Source organism: Agelaius phoeniceus, chromosome 6 (genome assembly GCF_051311805.1).
Source record: "Agelaius phoeniceus isolate bAgePho1 chromosome 6, bAgePho1.hap1, whole genome shotgun sequence".
Taxonomy (NCBI): Eukaryota; Metazoa; Chordata; class Aves; order Passeriformes; family Icteridae; genus Agelaius; species Agelaius phoeniceus.
Window position 1 is genome coordinate 30,632,921 of NC_135270.1, and position 26,250 is coordinate 30,659,170.

The 26,250-nt window shown below is 41.5% G+C and overlaps 2 protein-coding genes across 11 annotated transcripts in view; both read left to right on the plus strand.

The window, feature by feature from the left end:
- Window positions 1–2,064, plus strand: part of ACTN1 (actinin alpha 1) — an 86,042-nt gene extending 83,978 nt beyond the window's left edge. For all 7 annotated transcript variants that reach the window (XM_077180309.1, XM_054634409.2, XM_054634407.2 and 4 more), the window contains one exon: window positions 1,173–2,064. In XM_077180309.1, the coding sequence (XP_077036424.1) occupies window positions 1,173–1,331 (159 nt within the window). In that variant the 3' untranslated portion in view covers window positions 1,332–2,064. The remainder of the gene's footprint in view (window positions 1–1,172) is intronic.
- Window positions 2,065–9,561: 7,497 nt separating this feature from the next.
- Window positions 9,562–25,201, plus strand: LOC129122241 (serine/arginine-rich splicing factor 5-like). 4 transcript variants are annotated; one of them, XM_054635896.2, is made up of 8 exons: window positions 9,562–9,718; window positions 11,845–11,983; window positions 15,442–15,512; window positions 16,262–16,348; window positions 17,830–17,902; window positions 21,694–21,767; window positions 22,654–22,764; window positions 23,732–25,201. In XM_054635896.2, the coding sequence occupies exons 2-8, from the start codon at window positions 11,858–11,860 to the stop codon at window positions 24,021–24,023; spliced, it is 834 nt and encodes a 277-aa protein (XP_054491871.1). In that variant the 5' UTR covers window positions 9,562–9,718; window positions 11,845–11,857; the 3' UTR covers window positions 24,024–25,201. The 4 variants fall into 4 exon arrangements, with proteins under 4 accessions (XP_054491871.1, XP_077036427.1, XP_054491868.1 ...); XM_054635893.2 differs by lacking the exon at window positions 9,562–9,718 and adding an exon at window positions 9,971–10,348; XM_054635897.2 differs by lacking the exon at window positions 9,562–9,718 and adding an exon at window positions 9,972–10,279.
- The last annotated feature ends 1,049 nt before the right edge of the window (window positions 25,202–26,250 follow it).

Here is a 26,250-nt window from a genome sequence, read left to right on the forward strand (position 1 = left end):
TTATCTCACATGAATTATTGGATACCATTTCTCAGATTGTAATGAGTTATCCTTCAATCCAGTACTGGTTTCCATTTTTCATTAAGAATCTTCTTTTAATCATAATCTAAATACCCATGATACCTGTCCTTTAGACATATACCTGACAAAAGCCAGTTCTATTGTCTTTTGAGGCCAGAAAATTCCATATTACTCAGATAAGCTAACCACTGAATAAATAGGTACTTTGAGATGCAGTATTACTTATTAACTTGTTTACTCTGTACAGTACGTTACATATACTTGTCAGTGTTTAACATGCTCTGGTGGCTGTTACATGAATTAATATTTCATTACGAAGAAAAGTCCCTCGTCCCTGACCCCAGTCATTAAAGTGAAAGGGAAAAAGAAATTATAAGAAGTCACAGGAGAGAGAGGGATGGTGTGAAACCTGAGCTATTGCTGAGACAGACTGCAAATGGCCATGAGTGAGTTAGCTAAAGACAACATAGTGATTATGATTAGCAAGCAGGCAGCTACTGTTACCTGCTGCCTGGAGGGAGGCTGAGCTCGCTCAGCTCAGCACAGTGAGTCTCCAGAAGCTGAATTTACATAAGTTTTGCCTGCTCATTAAAAATGTCCACAGTGAAAAGACTGTTGCTGGAACTGTGGAAGCAATACAAAGTGTTTGCTTGTCTGCTGCCTGTATTGGTGCACTAGCAAGAACTAGTGGGGATTGGCCCCTTCCCTTTCTCTGAAGGGAGGGAATGGCAACTCCCAAGGAGCACAAGCAGCTGCTACCTCCTGCTGGTGAGCAACAGCATCCAAATTAAATTTCTGCTTTCTCCCATCTACTTTCAGCAGGACCTCCTTTGTCAACAGGAAGGCACATTCTTAACACTAATAACTTGCCTGACTTATCTCCAGGTCTTTCTTTAGCTGCACCAGCATCTCTCATGCAAAACCAATCTTCATTGTAAAAACCATTCGCTTGTCCAAACAGTAGGGAAGGAGTGTATGTCCTCCCAGGGTGTAAGAGCAGAGAGCTCCCTGTGTGGGTGTACAGGTCTGGTTGCTGGGATGCTGTCCCTGAGTGTTGCCTGCTGCCCTGGTGTGACAGGGGGTGGTTGTCCCTCAGGGGAAAGTCAGTTTCCAGGAAGTAACGAGTGCCTTATCCTTTGTCCTCATTGCAGAACTACATCACTGTGGATGAACTGCGGCGGGAGCTGCCTCCTGACCAGGCTGAATATTGCATTGCTAGGATGGCACCCTACAATGGCCGTGATGCTGTACCTGGTGCCCTGGACTACATGTCCTTCTCCACAGCGCTCTACGGTGAAAGTGACCTTTAACTTTTTTCTGTCGCACCACACGCTCCCTTCCCTCTCCCCCGTCCAACACACCCTATTTTCTCTTTGCAAAGCAACCTCTGCTCCGCTCTTTTTTGTGTTTTCCTGTTTTGCTTCAGATAACAGATCACATTTTTAAGTGGGGGGGAGGACATTGACACGGGACCGCCTACCTTGCCCTTGAAATAACAGTTTACAAAATTATTTTGTGCAAAAAAGTTACGTTTTAAAAAGAACAGACATATTTTATTATAGAAAAAGGTATTTTTCTCCACCAGATTGAAACTTAAAAAGAAAATGTTAAAATATTGCACCAAATATTTTTTGTTGTGACATAGGAAGTCAAGCACAATGTTACATTCCATCCTTTCCAAAAAGAACCAAACTATGGCAAAACTCCACTTGTTCTGTTACCTATTACATTTGCGTATGTCTCTCTCATCACTTTTATCTTGGGAGGGGGGAAGGCACACAAGTGCATGTGTTTGCTGGTTCACTCATTTCATGAAAATATTTTATGATAAACTTTTGAAATTGCTGTGTTTTCTAGGGAAAAATAATGTACACAGCTCATGTTTTCATATTTAATTAAAAAATACAATATGCCTCCTATGTTTATCAGTGCACAACTTTTTTTGTTGCTGAGAGTTGTCTGGTTTCAGAACATGAAGCTTGAGAGTTGATAACTTTGATATTGCTTGTCACAAATCATATTAAAAACTTCTTGTGATAACAACTCTAGACTTTATTCATTTGTATAGTAAAATAGTATAATCCTATTTAGTTAAACATGGTAAGGAGAAGTAAGTTACACTACATTTAAAGGTATATTCTCAGCCCCACAGCCTTTTCGTTCTTGCTGAATAATGTTGAAATTGTCACAGCTTAATGACCACTTTAAATCCCCAATACACCCCTATCTTTAGAAGCATTATTCTTGTTACTCCTTAAAAGCTAGCACAGAATTAGTTACTAGATCTGTACAAACAACAACCATCCATGAAAAATTCATCTACTGTTCCATGCTCAATATTGAACATCCAACTGATTTTGATCCCACATCTTCTGATATCATAGATTCCTCCAGGGGTCATCTTTCTACTGGACATACAAAAGAAAGCAGTCTTCAGGCTGCTGTGGGAGTTTTATTGAGTCATAAAGTAACACACTCATGCATGTGTCCAGAAATCGGCAAAGGGAAGCAGCCATCTCATATTACAGGTGCATTTCCTGCCCTCCCACAACTTTCTTAGGAAACACAGGGTTAGGACAAATAACATTAAAATAACATTACTGCTTCATGACATGTTTTAAGTAAGTGTTTTATAGGTATAAGCACATACCTCTGTCTCTAGTCCCAAAGGCAGATTGTATTTTGAAGTAATGACTGCAGGAATGGTGGATTTGTGGCCAGATTCGCCAAGAGCTTCTTGGTTACATTGTCCTCTGTTCCCCAGGACAGAGCTGAGTCCTGAGGAAGGTATTGTACATGGCTGGGTTCAGCATACCTACCTGAGGAAGGTATTATACAAGGTGGGTTGGGGTTCAGCACAGCTTTCTGGTCTATTCCTGACCTCCAGCAGGACACAATAAAAATTACAGCAGCACCTTGTGATGTATCCCAACATGACAGTATCTGCCTACTGTGTGGAGAGGAGATGCTAATGTCTGCTACCACACTTCTTTCCAGCATACACCAAGATCTGCATTCTCCTGCAGGCTGGATAACACAGGGGACATGCAAATTAATGCCATTTAGCTTTATACATAGACACAGTTTGTCTTCAAAGGAGACACTGTGCAACTTAGCTATCATTGTGTTGTTAATGAGGGCTGGAATTGAGCTGAAGCCTCCTGTGTTGAAACTCATGATACTAAGAAGCCTGGAGGGGTTGATATGAATTGTCAGTAATGTAGGACTTGGAGCAATATTTAATCCACTTGATTTTTCAGCTATGTCACTACTATGTTGCTGCAAATGGGACTGTCCTCCTCAACGGTGTGGTAAACTGATTCCCCTTGCCATGTTTCAAAGTATATAGCATAGTCTATTTGAAAGCTAAAACAGCAGAGAGGATGACTAGAGGCCTGAACAGATAATTTATATTGAAGTTTGCCTCTGAATATCCATTGCCCGTGCTTTGGTAACCCTCTTTCCTCTTCCACAGTAGCTGCCCTGTCATTGGTTTGCTGCACCTAAAATGGACATTTGCACTGTCAAAAAAATTGATTTAAAAAAAAAATATCTCTGTAGGTTGTACCTCCCCAGAAGATGCAATGATATTTTAATAAATTTTTATTTACTTATTTAAACATAAAACTGGGGTGGAGGAGAATGGGAATATCTGTTGGGCTATTAAATGACCACTGTCTGGAGAAAAGATCCATATTATTTTGCAAAAGGGGTAGAAAAGAGCATAGCTGCTCCTTGGGCCATCACTTTGGGCCCAGGTCTACCACCACTCTGAGAATGAAGCCAAATTATGTTGAATGATCCTGGCGACAAGCACACTGCAAATCTGTACTTGGAGATTCCAGAAGTCTTCATAAAAATCTTTTTTCTGAGCTGTGGCAGTGTTGCAATGTGTGACCAGCTTTTACAGAAAACACCAGCTAGGTGTAAGTATTCCTAGTTTTATGACAGAAAGCAGGTGGCTCATCCCTGCTGACACTACAGATTGGTGGCAATGTGTGGGCTCCAGCCTTGTGAAAGTTGGCACCCCAGCACTGCTTTGGTGAAACTGAGATGTCAACAGCAACAGAAGGGTCTGGCCTGTGCTTCTGAGTACTTGAATACTTGAATAGGGTAAAAATATTGGCAATAGGTGTGCCTAAAATATACTGGCATGTTTCTTCTCGGATGGCACAGCCTCCAACAAACTGGCTAGAGCTTACATGACCTGCTGCAAGACATTCACCTTCCTCATCTGCAGCACAAGATTTGTCTTGCAATTGTGTGGCCTAACAGTCTGTGGCACTTAATATGCTGAAATGTGAAAGCAGCTTTTGGTATTAGGCTCATGGTTTTGCAGCTAGCATACCATTCTTTAGCCAAGGCCTGGCATCAGCCTTGAAGAAATTCCTCTCTGGAAGCAGCTGTTTGCAGCTCAGCAGCTGCCCCTTTGTCTGCCAGGAACAAAAAAAGTGGACAATCCACTTCAAGCTCACTCCTTCCATCCAGGGGTAAACCATTTCTGTCAGTCTCCCATCCTGACTATTTCAGGTGTGGAAATTGAAATACTTTTTGAAGAAATTTACCAAGAAATTATTTTCATGACTGTTGATATCTTTGGCTGCTGAGATCTCAATGACCTTCCTTATTCAGCCTGACTGTCTGATAGTACAGGGGCAGAAAACAACATGGGTTTTGTCTTGCCTGCCAGAATGTCAACCACATTTCCCAAAGCCTCTCAAATCTTGTGACTGTTGCATGTCTTCAGTGCTGCCAGCATCTGGTTTGGAGCAGAGTGCAGGAGCAGAGCCAGGAGTCTCAGAAGACAATGAAAGGAAACTAGTCTGCAGCCTTGAATGAACTTGGTTTCAAAGAAGTATTCATATATCCATGGAGATTCCATCCAGACGAATCAGACTGACTGGTCTTATCAAGGAAATAAAGGAGTGGGTGGGGGGTTGTAATGGCTGTGAACAGGAACAGCTTGAACTAAAATGCCTTTGTTAAGAAAACAGAATGCAAATATAATTTTCATACCACAACATGAAGATTATTTGTACAACATTACTTGCACTACAGATACTGAGGTAGCACAGATTACAAAAAAAACTTAATCCTGTTGAATTAATTAAACCCTCGAGGTGACTCTGGCTCCTGAAAGAGTTGGTACTGTGCAAACCCTTAAAATCCTCTGCATTAGCACTAAGCTGCTGGGAAAGTCTTAGCATAGTAAACATAGATTAACAAAGTCTAGAGCATATCCTGGTGCAAACAGGTAATCAGAACATTCCCCAGCAGACACTGAGAAAATGTGCTAAGTGCTGCAGTCAGTAGAGAAGTCCACCATTGCAAAGGATGAAGTTGGATGATTGCACCTGTACATCTCTAAGGCTATTGCAGATAGATTTAAATCTCAGCAATTTAAACCCACTGAAAATGACAGGAGAAAAATAATCTCTTCCCTATTCTGAGGGCTCAGAGCTACTACAGACTAGATCTCACCAATAAGATATTAAAATAGATTCTTCCCATCTTTGAATACCATGCAACAGCCAGAAAATAGGGTCTCAGTTTTGTTCTCTGCTTTGACTTCTGGGACATAAATGCATGAAAATATGTTGGTACAAAATGTATTACCTCCTGTCACTACCTCCCCTTACCTCTTCTCAGCAAGTCTCTTTACAGCTGCTTTCTATTAGTAGTTCACATCCTGGTGGCCAAGCCAGCATTCAAGCAAAATATTGAGGACCTCTAGTTATCATCATGCCTCAGTGACTCCGACCCTCAGACTGTCTGCCAAAGGCATGATCTCTCACTGCTGCTGCAGCAAACACCTAGTCTTACTCCCACTGTGCACATACAGAAGGCACGGGGAAAAAAGGCTAGATGTCACTAGAAGGTAGAAATATGAAGCCTTTATTTACAGTTGCAATCCAAACTGGTGCTCAAATCTGGAGGTATTGCTCACTAGGCTTTTCCTTGTTGCACCTAAACATTCCCTGCACACATCTGTTTCTACTTCAGGGCATGTCTGGAGTTGGAGATTGAAACTGTTGGATACCTGGTCCCATGGGATAGTCCCTTTCAGAGCCCAAGCACCCCTCTTGCAAACAGCCCTTATCACCAGGGGCCACAAATCTCACCTCATGTATAAAGAGCAGTACAACCCAGCAAGTCTGGCTGCTTCCTTTGCCAAGTTTCAAGGTGGGTTTGCCACCCATTTGCTCCAAAGAAGCCTAGCTGCCTAAAATATCTTCACATTAGGGGAATAATGCAAATTCAACACTTCATCCCTCCTCAGGATGCACATCTTCTAGCCCTACACCCTAACCAGCAGCAAACCTAATGGCTGGGCCAGGGAGCATCTCCTCAGCCCTCACTCGGTCTCTCCCTGAAATAAGTACTCAAGCAATAGAAGAGAAAGAATGAGCCCATATCCTCATGGTTTAAGCAATGGGTTTGCAGAAAGAATGCTGCATTTCTGTCCCTGACAGAGGTATCTTTAGGTATTTTCTATTGAACAGCCACGGGATAAAGACCCTTAGGATGGGAAACAGGCCCTAGCACACCTCTCCCAGCACCCCAAGCACTGGGCCTCCCTCTCCTTGCACTTGTCCTCCCTCAGCTGTCTGCTCCACAGTGGCAGAATTTGAGTGAGAGGAGCCTCCCTCCTCCACCAGCACAGGCTCACCCAGAGGTTAGGACATTCTGGTGGGTGGGAGCCTGAATCTTCAATCTGAGGAGGACAGCAAACCTGAGCTTCCAGAGTAATGAGTGTTTCAAATGATAAGCCATTCTACAAAATGCAGCTGTTGGTCTGTACGTATCTTTTGGCAGCCAAAGAAAAGAGCAAGGCCTAGTTAGTCCCTGTTACAAACACAAGCTGGCACTCTTCTTGGAGACAAGACCATCCTTTGGATCCCAGGTGGAAGAAGGCTCTGGACCAGCTGCAGGCAGGTGCATTTGTGTTGAGCAGGCAGGATATTCAGACGTACACCTCTCACCTGTGCTTCCTAGCAGCACCTCACTCATTTGCATTTTCATTTGCTAGCATTTTTGGCCTCCAAATGTCCTGTACAAGATCTAGCTTTGCATCTTGGCTTGGATTCTCTCTGGATGGCTGGCACCTTGTAAGTGCACCCCTCCAGGCAGGGGTGACTTGCCTGTGGTGCTCAGGAAGGTTCATGGTGGAGAAATGAACTGGCCCAGCTCTGTCACCTTCCAGCCTGAGTGCTGCAGTCATCCTACAATAGTTAAAACCTTTTCTCAGACCATCCCCTAGATTTTTTATTGCTCTTGTGGCTTTTTTGTATGACCCTGTGGCTGTCATTGTACAGATTTGCCTAAAAATAAGGACTACTTTAATCTTCAGAGTTAAGAAAGCATTTTATACCTTTATTATTAAGCACATTCAATCATCATCATCATCACCATCACTTTAATGAAGACTTTCACTCCTTAATGAATAGGACATAATATTTAATCTGTGGTGCTGAGCCACAGCATCCTGCTTTCTGGGACAGAGAAAATAAAATTTCTTCTTCAGGGAAGTGAGAAAGCAGTTAATTTACCCCAACAATAAACAGATTGTGGTTTTTAAGTATTCTGATTCCAGAGAAGTGTTTGTTTACATCTGTAGATGTGCAGCCAGGACAGTAATAGTTCCCAGTGGGCTTTCAGATGTGTTTCTGAGAGACCAATCTTTCAGTGCAAGCAAAATAATGAGGGAGCTAAAACACAGCATTATTACTAAAGTTGATTTTGCACGTGATAGCTTCCAGAAACACTACCCACACACAAGAGGCAATGCTGCAGATTCTCCTACTGGTGTATTTCATGCCTTTTACCACCCATGCAGGGTGTCCAAGAAAGGAAAGCAGGACTCCAGGCTGGCTCAGGCACTACCGGAGAAGCAGTGCTGTGTTCCAGATGCACAGCTGCATTCTTCCCTGCTGACACCATCCTAGAGGCTGAGGAGAAGCAAGATAAAACCAAAAATCTTTAATTGGGCTTCTAGCATGACTTATCTTCATTACTGCGAGTAACTCCAATCCCTATTACATCCACACCATTCCAAGACTGCCACTTAAGGAGCTTTTTTCTGCTTCTGAGCTTCTTAACAGAGCAGCTGAAGCACACAGTCACACAGAGACTCTGCTGCTGCTCCTGTAATAGTCCAGCTCTGCCACCTACACAGAATTTGCACAAAAAGTCACAGCACTGCCTTTTGAGTGTCCTGGACTGTCTTATCAAATAAAGCAGCCTTACAACTACACATTGTATTCAGAGTTGTAAGACATACTTGCACCAGCTATAGCTACCCACATTTTCTATTTGAACCACAGCTAGCGCTGTTCTGTAGTCACATTTCTCCATTTTCTTACCAAGTAAGAGTTCACATCAGCTACCTTGTGGCAACAGTCACATCCTGGGCTGCACTAGCTGCACTTGCCAGGGCACCACTGGAGGGTCGGGAGAGGCGATTCTGCCCCTCTACACAGCACTGGTGAGGCCACATCTGGAGTGTTATCTCCACAAAAGAGACGTGGACTTCCTGAAGCAAATCCAGCACATCACCTCAAAGATAAGTGTGAGACTGGAGCACTTCTCATGTAAGGAGAGGCCAAGCGAGCTGGGACTGCTCAGCCTGGAGAAGGCTGAAGGAGTGTCAATACCTGAATGGGAAAGAATGAAGAGGATCACTTGCAACCTAAAAGATTCTATTTATTATGTGGATGTTTAATGTCTAGGTTATCTCCCTCCTAGAGAGGGCAAAAAATTCGAATGATGCCCAAATCTAACATACAATATCATAAGGGCAAGTCAGATTTTTACTTCAAGTTAAAACAGGAAATCCAGACACGATGCTGTCAGACAAGGGGGTAAAAATGGGCAAACCAAACTGTAGTTATATTTTAAGCATTGGGACAGCGAAGACTTAACAAGCTATGCTACATTGACAAAAGATAATTTTCATCTTGGTCATCATACGGTAAACTGTCATTAATTACACTGTAAGAAGTCCATAAAGTCATGTATCTGACTGATAAAGCAGGAGTGTGCTGTTTATTCATGGAAAAACTGCTTCTGCCATCCAGGCCTGGATGTTCACTAGACGCTTTTCCCCAGCCAAGGTTTCCCCCTGGTGTCAGCGATTAACAATAAATATTGCGGCGTTGTCCAAAGCGGTGTCATTCTGTGTGCCGAAGAGAAGATGGTATTGAGGGGCTGGCCGCGGCACACGTGTGTTGGCAGGACTGAGCTGCCGAGTGCATCACTCCGGATGAATTCTCCGCACATGTGACTTTTCTCCTCCACGTGTTAAGCAGAACTGTTATCTATCTCTTTTGCCATGTCTTAGACAAAAAGACACGGGCAGTTCAGCACGAACAGGCCGCCCATGGAAGCTGTGGATGCCCCATCCGTGGCAGTGTGCAAGGCCAGGCTGGACGGGGCTCAGAGCATCCCGGTGTAGCGGGAAATGTCCCTGTCCGCGGCGGCGGGCGGGAGCGGGAGGCTCCCGGAGCCCGCCGCCATTGCCCCCCGCGCCTACGTCTCCCGTCGTGCCGCGCGGCGCGCTGCGGGCGGGGCGGTGCGCGGGGCTGTGCGCAGGCGCAGCTGTCGCGCGGCGGTCGGTCGGTGGAGCAGCCGGCAGCCATTGTCGCCGCGGCCGCAGAGCGGTTCCCTCACGGCCAGCAGGACTCGCCGCTCCGCGACGGTGCGTGGCCGCCCCTCCACCGCGGGGGGGCCGGGGCGGGCGCGGGGAGCCACCGGCGGGGTTCTGGCGGCGGTACCCTGCGGCGGGGCGGGAATGGGTCGAGGCCCGGGGGCGGCGGGCGGAGGCCGCTCTGACGCCGCGCGGCGCCGCAGGCCCGAGCGCTCGGCGGGGCCGCGGCCGGGGGGGGGAGGAGGGGGGGGGGGGGGACCGCCATCCATCGCTGCCCCGAGCGGGGAGGGCTGATCCCGGCGGGATGGCCGCGAGGAGCCGTCGCGGATTGGAGGCGAGCGCAAAGCTTCGAAGAGCCGCAGGGGCCGACGCCGCTGCGTGGGCCGGCGCCGTGATGGCGGCGGGCCTGTGAAGAGGGCCCGGCCGCCTTGGGCAGGCCGCAGGCCTGGCGCAGTCCCGGATCCTCACGGCTTCTCGAAAGGAGGGAGGAGCAGATGGCCGCTTGCTGCGGGTCCGTGCTTCCCGAGGGCTTTTCCGCACCTACTGAGTCGTCAGCGAGCGAACTCGATTTCATTGTGGTAGGAGCGACGCGTGAAGCTCCGCGCCTCGCAGGTGTCAATACAGATCTCGCATCCATTGTGCTGCTTGATAATGAGTAAATAACGCGCGGATGGGTCGTTCGTAAGTCTTTCGCAGTATATTTGACAGTTTCAGTGGTGATCAGTTCCACCCACCCACCCCGTGTTCATTTCCTTTTGTGATTCTTCTCCCCATTTTATTTTTCTAGAACTAAAAATATCTTACAGCAGTTACGCTGTCATTTTAATCTTTCAAATCTCTGTTGTTCCCAAAATGAGCGCTGTTACCAAAGTGGCTGTTCTTGCCGTGTTTTAAAGCATACAGTTACGTAAGGCTGTCCTTCCTCTACGAGGGCCTGCCGTTCCCTTAATACCCACGGCTGGCCTGGCCAGTGTTTGTGCGGTAAGGGTGCGCCAGGGAAGCCGTGTGTTGGAACACTGGGCACTCCGCGAGGGAGCTGAACCAGCCCCCTGGACTGGATTTCCCTGTGGGCATCAAAATGCACGGGTGAGCACAAAGGAGAGAATGGCTACAAAGGGCGCAGTGTAGGCTCTTCCGAGGTTCGGGGTTGAGGCCAGTCTAAGTGCTGCTGCAGTTCAACCCCTCGCCCCATAAAAAGCCCAGTAGCCAGGCTTCCAAAACTCCGGCACTTCTCTGAGGGCACGGTAAGTCTGAGTAAAGAAAGTATTCAATAGAAACCTAATGGGTGTACGTTAACAGAGAAGGTAAATCACATTAATTCAAAAACTGCATCCCGACTGACGGGAATTATTTTCACAGCTGACATGACATGTCGTCTTTTTACTCTGCGTGCATTAGTGCCCAGTATTGTGCAAGATCACGTCATATTTCCATTCCTTAGGGCTCAAATTCTTTAGGTTTTTTTCTATGACAGCAGGCTCATTGAGTGAGACAAATAATTAATATTTTCCAGTTATGGGATCTTAAAAATTTTTAAACCACAAAAATCGAAAAAGTGACACCTTAAGGTTAAAAATAGAGTCTTACATAGAATATCTCAAATTATATATACTGGATTAGTGGATAGCTTTAAAAATTTAAGTGCCTCAAATAGCCTTTTTTATTTTTGCCATTGTTGAAATCTCATAATGCAAAATTCTTCTTCAAAGCCTGAGAGACTGTTGAAATAATATTTATGGTTACTGGAAATGAAAATAATTTGATGGCTACCATTTATCGTTTGTGTGCTAATAAAATTTTATTGAAGAGATTTTTCTAGATAAAAGCAAAAGTTTTAAGAATGTCTTCTGTTGTTTGTTGTTATTTTCATTATTAGCATACGATTTTTTTCCCCAGCAGCTGCTAACCCAGTAAAATCTTTGAAATTACAGATTTGGGATTTTTAGTTTTATGATTTAAAAGTGCAAAACTGGAAGTTCTTTGTGGGTTCTGCTAGAAGCCAGCAAAACAGGATTTTATCCTTTCTCTGGCTGAAGAGAATCGGGCTTTTAACATGTATACCTGGAGGGCAGTAAAATCAAATCCTATTTAACGAAGATTTCTGAGGTGTAAAAGTGATCTTAATCACCCTATTTTAAGTTTGTTAATCTGATAAACGGTGCTGTTTTCTTTTTTAGCATCACCCTTAAGATGAGTGGCTGCCGTGTCTTTGTTGGACACTTGAGCTCACGAGCTCGTGAACGGGATGTAGAGAAGTTCTTCAAGGGATATGGTCGCATACGAGAAATCCATCTGAAAAACGGATTTGGTTTTGTGGTAAGTAACAGCTTTGTTTTCCTTGCTCTTGCTTGCAGGTACTAACCGTGCTAGGATGATGTCAAGGAAAGGAAGATGTTTAAGATAATATTTACAGCGGGAAATGGAAAATATTAATAAACATTTCAGAAGGCTTTTCATAATTTTGGATTACAGTTTTGGCCAGGTTTTGCTCAAAATTTCTGTAATATTCCAGCTACATTAAATACATTGTTTGATCATAGTCTTTCGTGAGTTTAAAATTTACCCCTCATTTCTGAAGACTCTATAAATATTCTGTTATGGCAGTAAAAAATTTTGCAGTCTTCACCCAGAAGAAGAGTTTATAAGAACCACTTAAGTGCCACTCTCAGCCCTTGCAGTCTGCTTGGTCATATTTCTTAAATAATGGCCTGACTTAAAAGCAGAGTAAGACAGCTGGTGTAGTGGGTGCTGGCTGGTGGATCCAAGCAGCACAGCTTTGAAGTCTTGTGCAGCTGAAATTCAGCATATTCATCATCAGTACGTGTTTGTAGGGCGTATATGCTTGTCAGACTATGAAATTAAATAGACAGTTTATTGTATCTCAGTTACCTACCACTGCTTTCTAGAGCTCTGTGCTCCTAAGTGTCCAAATTTTGCAGCTTTACAGATCGACTCAGAATCAGCCTGTGTTTTAACTTATCTCATGAGAATTGAGAATTAGCTGTTGTGCAGCACTTAGTTCAGACTTGAAAGGCTGATACTGCCCTCGCATAATGGCAGGCTTACAGGTCACTCTTTCTGCCAAGATCAATCCCTTGAGTGAAGTTATTGGAAAGGAACAAAAGGACAGGCTTTGCCTACTTTAGTTTCATGTGAGTATTGCTCCTTAACTCCTACACATAGTGGTTTCTGGTTCCCTTGCATTCTGAGCTGCTTGTTCACTGCCAGCAGGTAAATAAATACCTGTCTCTTAAAAGTCTGGAGGTAAGTGGCTGATGTAGACATGAGCCTGAGTTTATATTTAGAGTGCTCTTTCCAATTGCTGCTATTTCTCAGTCCCCTTTCCTTGAGTGTTCCTCTTCTCTTCCTGGGCAGGGCTGTTGTCTCATTCAGGAACAGCTTCTATTCAACTCCTGTAAGCGAGTCAGCCAGTCCTCCCTCCTCTCTAGTTCCTAGGTGGAGCCATTTTCTTTGCAAAGATCACTAATAAGATTGAATAATTGTCTCATAAATTTATATTAATAATGCAATTGTTCTCAGAATAAAATGCTTTTTCTTTGCAGCTAAACAACTTTCCCTCCCATACTTGTCATCCTATCATTGTGCACCCATATCAGAAATCACTTCCATTGTTTGTGTAACTGTGTTCTAGGTTTTGGAAGACTGACTGTATTCCCTTGAAGCTGCCTTTTCTTCCTGCTGAACAAACACAGCTCTCTCAGCTTTTCTTTGTTATACAACCTTCTGATGAATTTTGGTTGCCCTCTGCTAGTCTCAGTCCAATTTTTCAATGTCTTTTATGAGCTGGAGAGACCAAAACTTGACACAGTGTTCCAGGTGTGGCCTAACAAATGCCAAGTGGGGTGGAATAATAGCACCCCTCGGTTTGCTGATTGTACTCCTACGGATGCAGCCCAGGATACAATTTGCTGTCATTGCAGCAAGGCCATGCTGCTGACTCATACTTAGCTGACTCTCTACAGGATTTCCATGGCCTTTTCAGCAGAGCTGCTCTCCAGCCACTCAGCCCCCAGCGCATTCTGCTGCTTAGGATTGTCTTATGCCACATGCAGCACGTCATGGAGTATCTTTCATTAAGATTTGTCATTCTTGCTTGCTTAATCTTTCAGCCTATCAAGGTCTTTATGTAGGATGGTTTTTCATTCTGGTAAATTTATTTGTCCTCCCACTTCGGTGTCAGACGCAGAACTGCTGAGGCTGTGCTTGATCCTGTCATCCATGTCATTTATAAACACATGGAATGGCATTATCCTTCATGGCACTTCATTGGCCTTGTGCTATCAGCTCTTCTTTATTTTCTGTTATTTAAGACTTGTGTTTATAAAACTTATTACAAAACCAAGTAAACATTGTTATAGTGCTAAAAGCATGTTTTGTTGTGCTTGATTGAAATCATTGCTTAATCTTTGAAACTAATTATATTTACTTAAATTTTGTAGCTTTCAGAACATAGTGTTTTCAAACTTCAAACCATAAAGCTAGGTAGACTTGCACATGTTCAGTTTGTTAGAAAGTAGTTGACATAATGGGACTTGTAGTTGCCAACTACTGATACTTTTAAATGCTAGACTTGAATTATGTGTCTTAAGATAATCTTTGCATCATCATGCAAGGATGTGTGATGTTTCACTTGGTAGTGAAACAAATTTCAGTGGAGAAGGGGGAAGATTGCTTAAGCCAGTATTGCTTCTGAAAAGCAGTTTATAGTTATGCAAACACTTTGTTCAACTTGGGGAGCTTCTTCTCTGTTGTTCGTTCCTTGCAAGCTGCAGTTCCACAATTTTTTCTCTCCATCTGCCCTGTTGCTGCCAGCAGTCCCTACCCAGCTGCTTGTTCTCTCTGCTTTATTTCTTTCCTTTGTCCCCTTGCCTCTCATGGTGTTGCTGCAGTTATCCAGCCACACATAATGAACCTACCTGGGAAGCTGATATGACTGAAAAATAACACTTTTTGACCCCCACCTCCTGCACAAAGTGGGCTGTTTTTTCATCTGGGTAGGTTTCTTGACCTAGTTTCCTGCAGAGCTGTGCAAGCAGCTTTGCCAAGAACCAGTAGGCTGGATAGTGGGCAGAGGCTACTCAGGCTGACTAAAGCAGCATTTCTGCCAAGAGTGAAGTGACAGATTCCATTGCAACAGTAAAGGGAATTATGCTTGTTATAGCTGATCTGGACCTGCAGGTGGCCAGCGCTGAAGAAGGGCTTATGTTTCATACTCTTCTTACATGGGCATCTTTTTGCCCAGCTAGTGAACTGAATTCACTCTGAAAAAATTAGGAGGGCTTTTTTTTCTGGTTCACTCTTTCTTTGCCGGTTCAGTAAGAATTTAGTCTTAGGAGAGTTTTGGCAGTGCACAGCTCTCCCGCATTTGATCAGCTCATGCTGTTATATTCAATTTTCCTGTATGTGGAGCTGTGTTTTAAATTATATGCCTTTAAGTAGTTTCCCCCACCTCTCCCCAAAAGTATTTTAGATATTTCTTAGCAAACCTGGTAATGTAATTAATAAGTCCTGCAAATAAGTTATACTGAAACAACTGGGGAGGCAAAAGGAGTTTGTGGGATGGAGGGAGAAGAAATCATCATGACTAGGAACATCTTGGCTTTTCAGTCATAAATGTACTAGGAACTAGTTTCCTTATTCAAAGTTCTTGGTGATACTTGCTGTAGAAATGTAAAATTTATAAAGAAGCATATTTATTAGTATTTGCATATACTGTGAGGGAAAATACATTTTTATTTCTATTTTCTTCTTAGGAATTTGAAGACCACAGGGATGCTGATGATGCAATTTATGAACTAAATGGTAAAGAGCTGTGTGATGAAAGGTAAGTTGATAGCATAATTTCCCTTAAGAATAGAAAAAGTGCTTTGCATCTAAATGCAGTGCATCATCTTGTGCTCTGACACCCATTTCCTGTGGTTCTGTAGTGGGATATACCTTCCATAACTTAAAAGATATTCATTAGGATCCAGTCTTGTTTAAGGCAAAGATTAGTTTAGGACTGGAGGAGGGCTGACCATTTTCTCTACTTGTACTTAGTTCTCTTTCATAGGTAACTCAGGATCTTCTCATTAGGAATATTAGTAAGAGTGAATTGAACTTATTTAGTATTTATCTGTCTATTGACCAGAAAATAAGCTGTTGATAGCCTATTATCATTTGGATCATTGCACTTCAGTTGGCAGCAATGTGAACTATAGTCATTGAATGTTGCAGTTATTTTTATTGTGATTATGGAAGCTGTATGTTAGGTCATTAGGTTGTTGTTGGTTACTTTAGTATTCTTTTCTCTCTGTGAGTACTCCTGGACTCTGGTTGAGCATATTCAAGTGTTTGTCTTAATTACAGACTCATGACAATTTTCATGAAAATCTGAGGGAGACCAATGAGAAAAAACACTGGTCTGGCTCTTTAAGAAATGCCAGTGGTTGTGTTATAAATCGTTTCTAGCAAGGGCAAGATAATTCTTGTTTGTGCGCATTGTGCACATTTGCTTCCAGTCAATGTCAAATACTTTAAGTTTGTTGTTTTAATTTTTTTATGTGCTTGGGTTTTTTTTGTTCCTGTCAAAAGGGTCACAATTGAACATGCTCGAGCCCGAAGAGGAAGGGGAAGATTCTCACAACGGTTCAGTTACTACCAGTCGCAGAGTGGATCTAGGTAGGTGGTCTGAGCTCTCTGTCCTTTTCCTCTTCCAGTCACAAAAGAACTGTGTCCTTTTCTTCTTCCAGTCACAAAAGAACTGGAGTTTTCTTTTTGTGATTTAGGGATCCAGCTCTGGTTCCCTGTATAGCTTCACAAAAAAAGTTTTATGTTCTCAAACCTTGCAGGTTCATTACTATTACTTGCCCTCTCAGGCTGAGGAGAGTGTGGGTTTTAAAGCAGTTTAACTGTCTCAGAGAGGTTCACAAACCTATTATGAAATGTGCCTTTGCCATATTGTAGGCACTACACTGGTCTTGCTTCCTGCTGTCATGTAAATGACGTGAAGGAGTATTGCTGCAGTTGGATTGGCTGATTTTAACACTAAGTCAAGAGAAATGCAGAGCTTCTCTATTGCAGCTTTTGATTTTGATTCACCAAATTGAGCTTACCTGATAAGTAGGATATTGTAGAGCAGTAATTCAAGGTATTTACTGTCTAACCAAGTTTTCACATTTCCAGTTGTATGATTATCAAAATGCTTATTTCAGCACAGCCTAGAAAAGGAGCAGTGCTAGGGCACAAGATAAACACTTGTGCATGTGTTAGTAAATACCAGTTGACTAAGTTTGCTGACCAAGCAGGAGAGTCTCTCTCCAGTGATGGAATGTGCAAACCAGGACGCAGCTCATCTCTAGAATACCTCTAGAGGACATGCAGTATTTGTGGAGTTGTTCACTTTCAGTGATTAGAGCCAGTGGTGAACCTTGTGCCAACGTGCAGTGAAAGTTCTGCAGATTTGCATGTATTCTGCCAGCCAACTACACATTACATCTTTTCACTTTATATCTACCTGTGTGAAGGAAATATGTGTGGAAGAATTTACTCTGTAGAAACATTCATAGCTGTGGCCTGTGCAGAGTAGAGTTTGGAAGAAATATGAAGATACATGGGACATAAACCTTCACATCTGTTGCAAAGTCAGAATTGCTGCCAGTTACCAACCAATGTCTGGAACATCTAATTTGCATATGCAAGCGTGTTAATTAGGTTTTTTTTACTTTAGTGCCAATAACCTTGGTGTGGTATAATTGGTCCAAGGTCCAGGCTACAAGTGAACTTTCAAAATAGCAAGTTTGTTTGATTGAAGGTCGTGGGCATCTGACTTTGTAGTCATGTTCATGATGTCAGACTGTAGTCTAGTACTAGACAAGAAGAGGTTTGCAATAATGGAAAAATAAGAGTCATCCTGCCACTTTCATGTCTCTGAGTCCTCTTGTTTAAATACTTGGCAGATCTGGGTGTTCTGAAAAAACTTGGGACACTCTTCTAGTGGAGTCTTAAATATACTCTTTCCTAAGAAGAATCAAGTCTGCAGTCCAGCAATAAGCAAATTACTTAAATCTTTCAGTGAACTGTAGAAAATGTCAGATTTCTTAAACTTTACATTCCTTACACTGGAGATTTTTTTCTTTTTTGTCCCCTTTGAATTCTTCCAGCCGGTATGGGCCTCCTGTTCGTACTGAACACAGGATCATTGTTGAAAACCTTTCATCCCGTATCAGCTGGCAGGTGAGTTAGCATCTTACCTTCTCTTTTTTACACCTTATTTTACTACTCCGTAAGTAGACTGCGTTCAGTCTAATTTCTTAATAAAGCCATCATAAATATTTAATGTCAACAAAAAATAAGAAAAAAGCTTCAGGGATTGGTGAAAATTAGCATTCAAGCACTTACAGAAGTCCTTTGTTTCAAAGCTGCGCAAATATTCTGTAACTAGATTTTGTAGTTGGGAACAGATTCTTAATTCTATTTGCCAGCTGATAAAACTTTAGAAGACTCTAAATTGTTTCTAAAATACTGAAACATTGCATTAATTCAAACTATGTAATTCTTTTGTATTGTTACACCTGGAGATGCATGCCTTTGTTTTGGTTGTAATTTACAGTCTTTTCTTATGTTTTGCAAAATATTTTTGTGACCCAGTTAATGATTGAGAATTCTGGTAATACATCATTATTAGAGGATATTTTAAGAGAGCTACTGTGTCGAGTATGCTTATTGTAGATACTTTTTTTTAAAACCCAAACTTTCAGTACTTGTAATTTGAAGCTTTCTTACCACCTTTCTTTTTTTTGTTGGTTTTTTTTCACCTCTTGCTAATGTTTTGCTAATATTTAGTTCGCTTTTAACAGAATAGCCATGTAATAAATTCTTTTAGTTATGTTCTGTGTAGTGTATAGAAAGTTCACTTTGTAAGGACATAGCAACAGATGCTATTTACAAAAGGTGAGTGAATAGTGGAGTTTAGTCTTGTTCGTTAAGCTATATATTCTTTGAATAAAGAGACTTTGATTAAAGTCCTGAAAGATGCAGTAGGACATATTGAATGTTCAAAGCCTCGGCCTTGGAGCTACTTCCCCACAAGGAGGCTTCTTGGTTTGCCTGGAGCTCTGCTGATGTGTTTCGTAAGAGTTGGGTGCAATCCATGCAGATCAACGGTTGAACTCAGTTTATCTTCTGCATGACAGGTTCAAAGGGTTCGTAACAGAACAGTTGTGTTAATTATTGAATAACTAAAGAAAACCAGCTGAGTTGGGGTGATCATCAACTGGATTTAATCTAAATATCTTCTGGGTTTGCCACGCAGTTACATATATGAAGAGATTGTCACTTGGAAACAACAGTAGGGACCAGAGAAGTAAGCTATAATGGAGTGTTAAGGAAAACAAATCCTATAAGGCTTTTTAGTGTTAAATGCATAACTTGAAAAAAAAATTAACATTTTTGTAACTTTCTTTTACTTGTGAATATTTATAATGGCTTTATGTGTACTTACATTTTAATCTGAAGCCCACCCAATTCAGATTTCATACTGATGAATCTTTTAGTATTCTAATGAAATGTTTTAATGTCTCTTAAATACATGATAAGTTATCATAAGAGACTTTTCGATACCTGCCTAAATAGACATCATTTGAAGGTAACAACCATATGCAAGCTACATTTACTTTTGAAGTTGTACTGCTTTGGTACTAACTCTTTAGTGTTTTAACTTCTAACTGTGCTACTTAAAACACATTAAAATAGCTAATCCATTAACAGTAGTGCCATTATTCTTCCCTTCTAATCTGTGCTAGGAAGCACACTCGTTATGGAACCTTGCTTTTAAACTTGCACACAGAATTTAATCTTTGGTGTGCCCAGATCTCATACTTTGAGAACATCTATCTCCCTTAAAAGTTACTGTGTTGGGATATTTAAACATAGAAAAAGCCAGAAATATTTGTATTCAGATCAATTTCCTCAGATTGTTGACTATATTGTTAATAGATAATCCCATCTCTAAGTAGTAGACAAACTGTTAGATGCTCTCCTTTTTTTTTTTTTTGGCAAACATGTATTTCTGCATGTTTAGAGCTTTCCAACCACCCTGATCAGTTTCCCAGTATCAAATTTTCAAGCAGTTGAGAAAAGTAGGTCTGTATTACATCAAGATATATTTTCCTACTTATGGTTGTCCTACACCTTATTTTTCTCTGGTGCTAAGGACAGCAGGATTTTCTTGTTCTATTTAAGGTGACCCAGAACAGTAAATTTAAGATAAAATTTGATTGTTCCACTGGTTAGGTGATACCAGGTAACTTCTAAAACATTCCCCTAATTACAGAATGTTGAGCTTTTATAACACATGCACACTTCCTCTCTTTTGAGAAGTAATGTTGGCCTCTTAATCGTGTTGACATTGCGATTGCAAATAATATTTCATGTTGACGTTTCTTAGGATTCAGCACGTAATGTGGCAGGATTGTGGGAGCCTCAGTCTTAAAGCCTAAAGTTACTGATTTGGGAAATAATTGTGTAGATTAACATTTTTTAACTCCCTTTTGACTTACCAGTCCTGGTCAGGTTAAAGTCTCATTGACTTGAGCAAAGCCAAAATTTTGTCCATCATCTCTAAATTGAGATAATTTGAAGTATTGTTTTTAATAGTACTAATAGGGACCAATTTTCATTTGCTGTTAGGGTTTCTTTATATTAAGACCTGTGAAACAAGGAAAATATCTACTACTTTCCATGTATCAGTTTTTAACAAAAAACTATTGAATCAAAATACTAGATAAAACTAAGCTTTTTTATATTCTGTGGCAAATGTTCTAAAGTTTTTTCTTGGCTTTTTGTTTTGTAGTCTTTTGTTCCTTAAGCGTATTTCTAATTCTAACCAAGTGCATTTTGACCTTCTTCTAACAACCTTGATTTGGTTAACCTTCATTTTTCTTGTGTGGAAGAAAAAGAACCAAAGATTTGGGGGTTTTCTAGTGGCTGAAATTCTAGGGTTTGGCCTGTTCTGAATTTTCCTTTTGGTTCCTATGACACTCCTGTTTTTTGGCAGTCTAGATCTTGGTTTGCCTGGGTTTGATCTCGATTGGCTAGCACAGATCATCCTCGGGTTCTTTAGCCACTTCTGGAGACTGGAGACTATGTCCAGTGCTTTCAGGGCCTCTGGTACCTCCGTGAAGCATATTGCTATGAGCCATCACTGCCTTTCTCATGTAAGAGAGTTCCTCTTGGCCAGCTAGGTATTGGACAAGCAGCTCTTTGCTTAAGGTACCTTCTTATATCACCTGCCACTTGTGGTGTGCTGCGGTAAGTAGTGTGGGTTATAAAATACCAGATACTGTTGGGTAAAAGTGCTGCCTTAACTTAGACAAATGTTTAGCTTTTTAGTGACCTCTTGCATTATTTGTTTGTACTTTCTCCTATTGCTAAGCGAGTAATTTTACTTGTCCACATTTAGCCTCTGTTAAGTTTAAGACAAGGATGTACATTGATGTGACACTGTAGCGTGAAGGATACTCAAATGAAACTTTTAAAGAAAAATTCCTTTGTAAAATTTTTAATTACATTGTAGTTAGACGTTTTGGCTTTTAATTTTGCTTTGAAGCTGGGGGAGGTGAGCATAAAGGTTGAATTTGTCTACACTTTTTGGAATGTCATTTAACTGGGGCGTTAGTTATGAAAATCTGGATTTAATACTACCGCACTTCTCAGTTCTGATTTCAGGGGACATGTTGGTTTTTTAAGTATTGCATTGTGTTTTCGTAACAGCTGGTTTTGGGATGTAGGATTATCTTGAAAGCAGTGTTTTATTCACTGTAGCTGTAAAATGATGCATCCTTTCTGTGTGCAGCTGCTATTACATAAGCTGTTTCAGAAACTTTTTCTAAATTATATATATATTTTTATTTTATATAGAAATTAAAAAGCATTAAGCAGTTTCAGCAGGGAAAGTTTTAGGGGAGTATTCTGCTACCTGACTGATTTGTGTCCCGTTCAAACTAAAATGTTAACTTTTGCTGTAGGACTTGAAAGATGTCATGAGAAAGGCAGGGGAGGTCACCTATGTGGATGCACACAGAAACAACAGGAATGAAGGGTAAGTTCATTTTGTGTCTTTGTGTGATATGATAGCTGAAACTACTAAGGGCATGAGTTTTCCTCTAATACAGAAGAAGTGAGATATAGATCTATAGGGTGGCTTAGATGCTGAAATTTCTCTAGTTAAGGAACCAAAACAATCCAAAACATGAACTGATAGTAAGTAGGAATTCAGTGTCTATTCTCTATCATGAAAGCAGGAAAGGAAGGGAGAATTCCTTTCAAACGTTAGGCCCTACTGTCTTATTTTTATATAATCATTTATGATCTGAGGCCTGAGGCTAAAACACCTCCTGTCTGTGGCTGCTCTACACTGGTTCAGCAGTCAAAGTCATGGGAAATGAACATAACCAACTTCCATGGGGAATACCTGCCAGACTACAAAGGTCCTGCACAACAAAGCAGGAGGGAAGGAAGTGTGAATAAAGTGTCTGTGCTGGCAAAACTGCTCTTGGGCCACTGCAAAGCAATGCAACATAGACCCTTTTTTGAGTTCAAACTTAAAAAACCACAAAGACTGGACTTTTCTATTCACTGTTAAAATTCTTGAATAAGTCAGAAGAGTCTGCAAACTTGTTTTGTTTCATGGGCAGCTTTGGGATGCAGTTTAGTGGAGGACTGAAAGGTATTTCCTCAGCTGATGCAGGTTTGTGCAGCTTTCTGCATTTTCTCCATCTCCTTGCAGATGGCAGTTCTGCTATTGTTTAAGTATATGTGAGAGGTATGGATAGCTAGGACTGTTGGTGTCATATTTTCTTATTAACCATGTTAAAAACTAGCTTTCAGAAGATGAAACAACTGTGAATCAACAGATTAAAAAAGACGTGCTTTCCTTACTTTTTTGCTTCTCTGAAACTTTTCTTTCATTTCATTATGGTATACAGGGTTGTGGAGTTTGCATCTTACAGTGACATGAAGAGTGCTCTGGAAAAACTGGATGGCACTGAGCTGAATGGACGCAGAATTAAACTGACTGAAGACCACAGAAGGCATAGGTATGTCACCTGGCATGATAAAATTCTGCTGAGGGCATGGATTTGGGTAGTATTTGTGCCAAAGTTTGATTATGTAGTTTTTTGGCCCCAAGCTAAATATCACTGCACAGAGCCACTTTTGAGCAGTGTAAACAGATAAGGATTAGAACTAACTTGCTTAAACAGGGTAAATAGAACAGTTTTGGATGTGGGTAAAATTTTTTTTAAAGACAAAATGTGGTATTATAAAGAAAGAACTTCTTAAAACATGAATTTTCATATTAAAAATGTTTCATTTAAAGGAAAGCTGTTTCACAGTCCTGTGAAATATTTCTCAAATAGTTGTGAAAGCCAACTTGTTCATGAGAATAAAAGAAAATCAGTTAGCTTGCTTGCATTATTTCTAACCAGTTCTGCTGTTCAGTCATTAAAAAACATGTGGGCTGCAGCTCTTTCATTATCTCTTTCCATGAAAAAAGGGATGCATTACTAGTGAAGGTGTTAAAACTCTAAGGCCTTAAAGTGTGCTGGTGATCCAACCCTTTAGAGACTTAGCCTGTTGAAAGAAACTCTTGTTTGCCTGGCATTTCTACAGAGAATAAACACCACAGGTATAAAGTTCCATTTCTGTGTTTTGCTTGATAAACTAAATGATACTTCAAGGCAGGATGTTTGCAGACAAAGAGTTGTTCTTTGATAGAGATTCCCCTGCCTAAAAATTGGTTTCTCTCCTCCTGGCAGGAGCTGGGGAGAGGCATCTTTTATTAGGCAGTTCATATTGTGCCAGTAGCAGAGAGTGCCTTCACCTAGGAAGATGCTGTCATGATGGAGCAGAGCAGAAATCTAGCAGCCCTGTGAAATGGCTGAATGCTGTGAATAGCGCTTTCACAGGTTCACATGGATGGGCCATGCGTGCAGAGTAAATTTTACATGATTGTTTTAAATTTAGTAAGAGGTGAGACTACAGCTTTTAATTTTGTTTTTCTAGAAGCAGATCTCGATCAAGGAGTTACTCAAGATCTCGCAGCAGGTCCAGGTCTACAGGATCGTCCAGATCGGACAGCCGGTCCCGCTCCCGCTCCAGGTCCCGCTCCAGGTCCAGGTCTCGCTCTCGATCCCGCTCTCGCTCTCGATCCCGCTCTCGTTCTCGCAGTCGTACTCCTAAAAAGAGTTACTCCCACAAAAGCCACCGCTCCAGCTTGATAGCTTCTTCCCCCTCTCCCTCTTCTTCTAAAAGAAAATCTCGTTCTAGGTCGAGCTCTGCTCACAGCCGTAGTTAACCTGCTTTGAGAGATGTATTAATTAATTTGATTCAAGTTTCTTCAAGACTTGAGACAAGTTATATGTGAGATCTGGGAGGGGAAGAGTTAACATGATGAAAGGGTGACCTCCTCTTACATTGCCAAAGTGCCTGTCATCAAATAGGCCATCTCTGTGAGGAGGGGCTGGCTGTCAGCTTTCTTCTTTCAGTGAAGTCTGGAGTGGGAAGTCTTTTTTATTTTTTCCCCTGCTATTAGTAAACATTTCTATCATAGATATATTATGTACACGTAATGCTGAGGTAATGGGATGAGACAATACGCTGCTTTCTCCCTCTCTTGCCCCTACTTTCCCCTCCACCTCCAAGGCCTTTGACTTCCAAAATACTATGTTAGCTTTTGTCCTTGGTATTAAGTCTGAGAACAGGAAGTATAGATTTAATTCCTTTAAGGTTCTGTGGCTACTTTTCTGTGCGAGAATGAATGGACCAGATAAAATTAGTTTAGAGTTCCCCTTTTTCCCTGTTGCTTGGCTTAACAGGCTGTTTAAGTTCCAGCTTTACATGACCTTGACAATATGCTTAATTTGCAAAAGACTTTCAGGAATACACATTGGTTAGTTGAATATTGCTCACTTGGATAATGGATTAATACAATGTTAAGCAGTAATGAAAGCTGGAATTTTCTGTTAAAATGAGACATACCATCCAGATGTCAGGTTTATTGGGAATCCATTATAATAATTTTACAGTAATTCACTAGTATGTGGTATTGTATGTATAGGCCTTATTTGACAGGTGACTTCATAAAACTGCACAGAAATGTCAATATGCATGTCCATGTTTTTGATGTTTATTAAAGTGACATAGCTTTCATACCCAAAAGTGTGATACTGAATAACATGTGTATGACTAGCAATAGTCTTGATGGAAAGGAAGGTTATTTTAGTAATGAGAGCAGCAAAAAAAATTCCCAGGAAAAGTGTAGTCTAAATCTCCGGAATGCACACTTGTTTTGATTAATAGAAATTTCCACTGCAAATACTGTTGTTCTTACAATTTGGAATTAGATATTTTTTTTTAACTTCTGTATTGTCAAAGAAGGGAAACATTTTTGGAAGAAATATGTAAATTAATCCCAAAGTCTTACATGTATTTAAATGTACCATTCCTAATAAAATCAATCCTTTTTCTGGCTTATTTTGCAGTTTTGTTTAATTGTTGCTGTTGCTCACTTCAGTCTTTCTGACATGATCAGAAAATTTATTTGTAGGTATACCTGTATAGAAGCAAGAAAATGGAAACTAGAAACCAGTTATAAGTGACCAGATGCTGACTAACTGGAGGACAGCTTAGGATTTTACTGTCATGGCCAGCAGTGGCTGTTTGAATAAATGGCAAAAGGATTCTTTCTGCAGTCCTTGCAAACAGGTTTGTGTGATACCGTCTGCTCTGACACTACTACAGTGGAACCAACAACCAAATGGCCATGGGTATGGGAATCTTACTATAGGTAAATTCATTTGTCACTTCTGAAATATTGTACTAGAGATTCTTAAATTGCCTACACAATTTGTGTACATATAAGGCTTCAAGGCTAACACCCTTTGTAAAGCCAAGTTGTTGGTGACCCTGCCATGGCAGGGGTTTGGAACTAGATTTTTAGGATCGCTTCCCACCTAAACTATTCTTTCATTCTTTGCAATGTTTGGCCACAGGACATTTTCCTCCTAGGGGAAGGAAGCCTTATCCTACAGCATGCAAATGATTGCAGCACAGGGTACACCCACCGGGAAGTCAAGCACTGCAATTATTTGCATTTCAGCAACTGGCTGCATCATCCCCCCAAAACAAGAGCACTTCTTTATTACTAATTACATTTTTGTCAGTTTAACACACGGCTTTTCATCATCCAAGGGTATCCCAGTGGTTCATGAAGATAAACATTATTGTGCTTGGCCACATCACATCTCTGCTTTATTGATGAGAAAAGGAAAGCGACCGTTGTGTGTGTGCTCAGCGGTGGTTGCCAAACAAAAGGAGGTGAGGAGGAGGAGGAAGAATATCCCTGCCAGGAAGGCTAGGATTCCTCACTGAGCAGGTTTGGCTCCGGCTTCTGCCATCTACTGGCTGTCCTTGTGCCAATGCTCCTGGGACTGTGAACGGGCTGAGAAGGGTGTGGCCTGTGTTCGAGGACAAGACATTTGTCTTTCAAAACCGCGCTGAAGGAGCAACGTGATCCCGAGTAG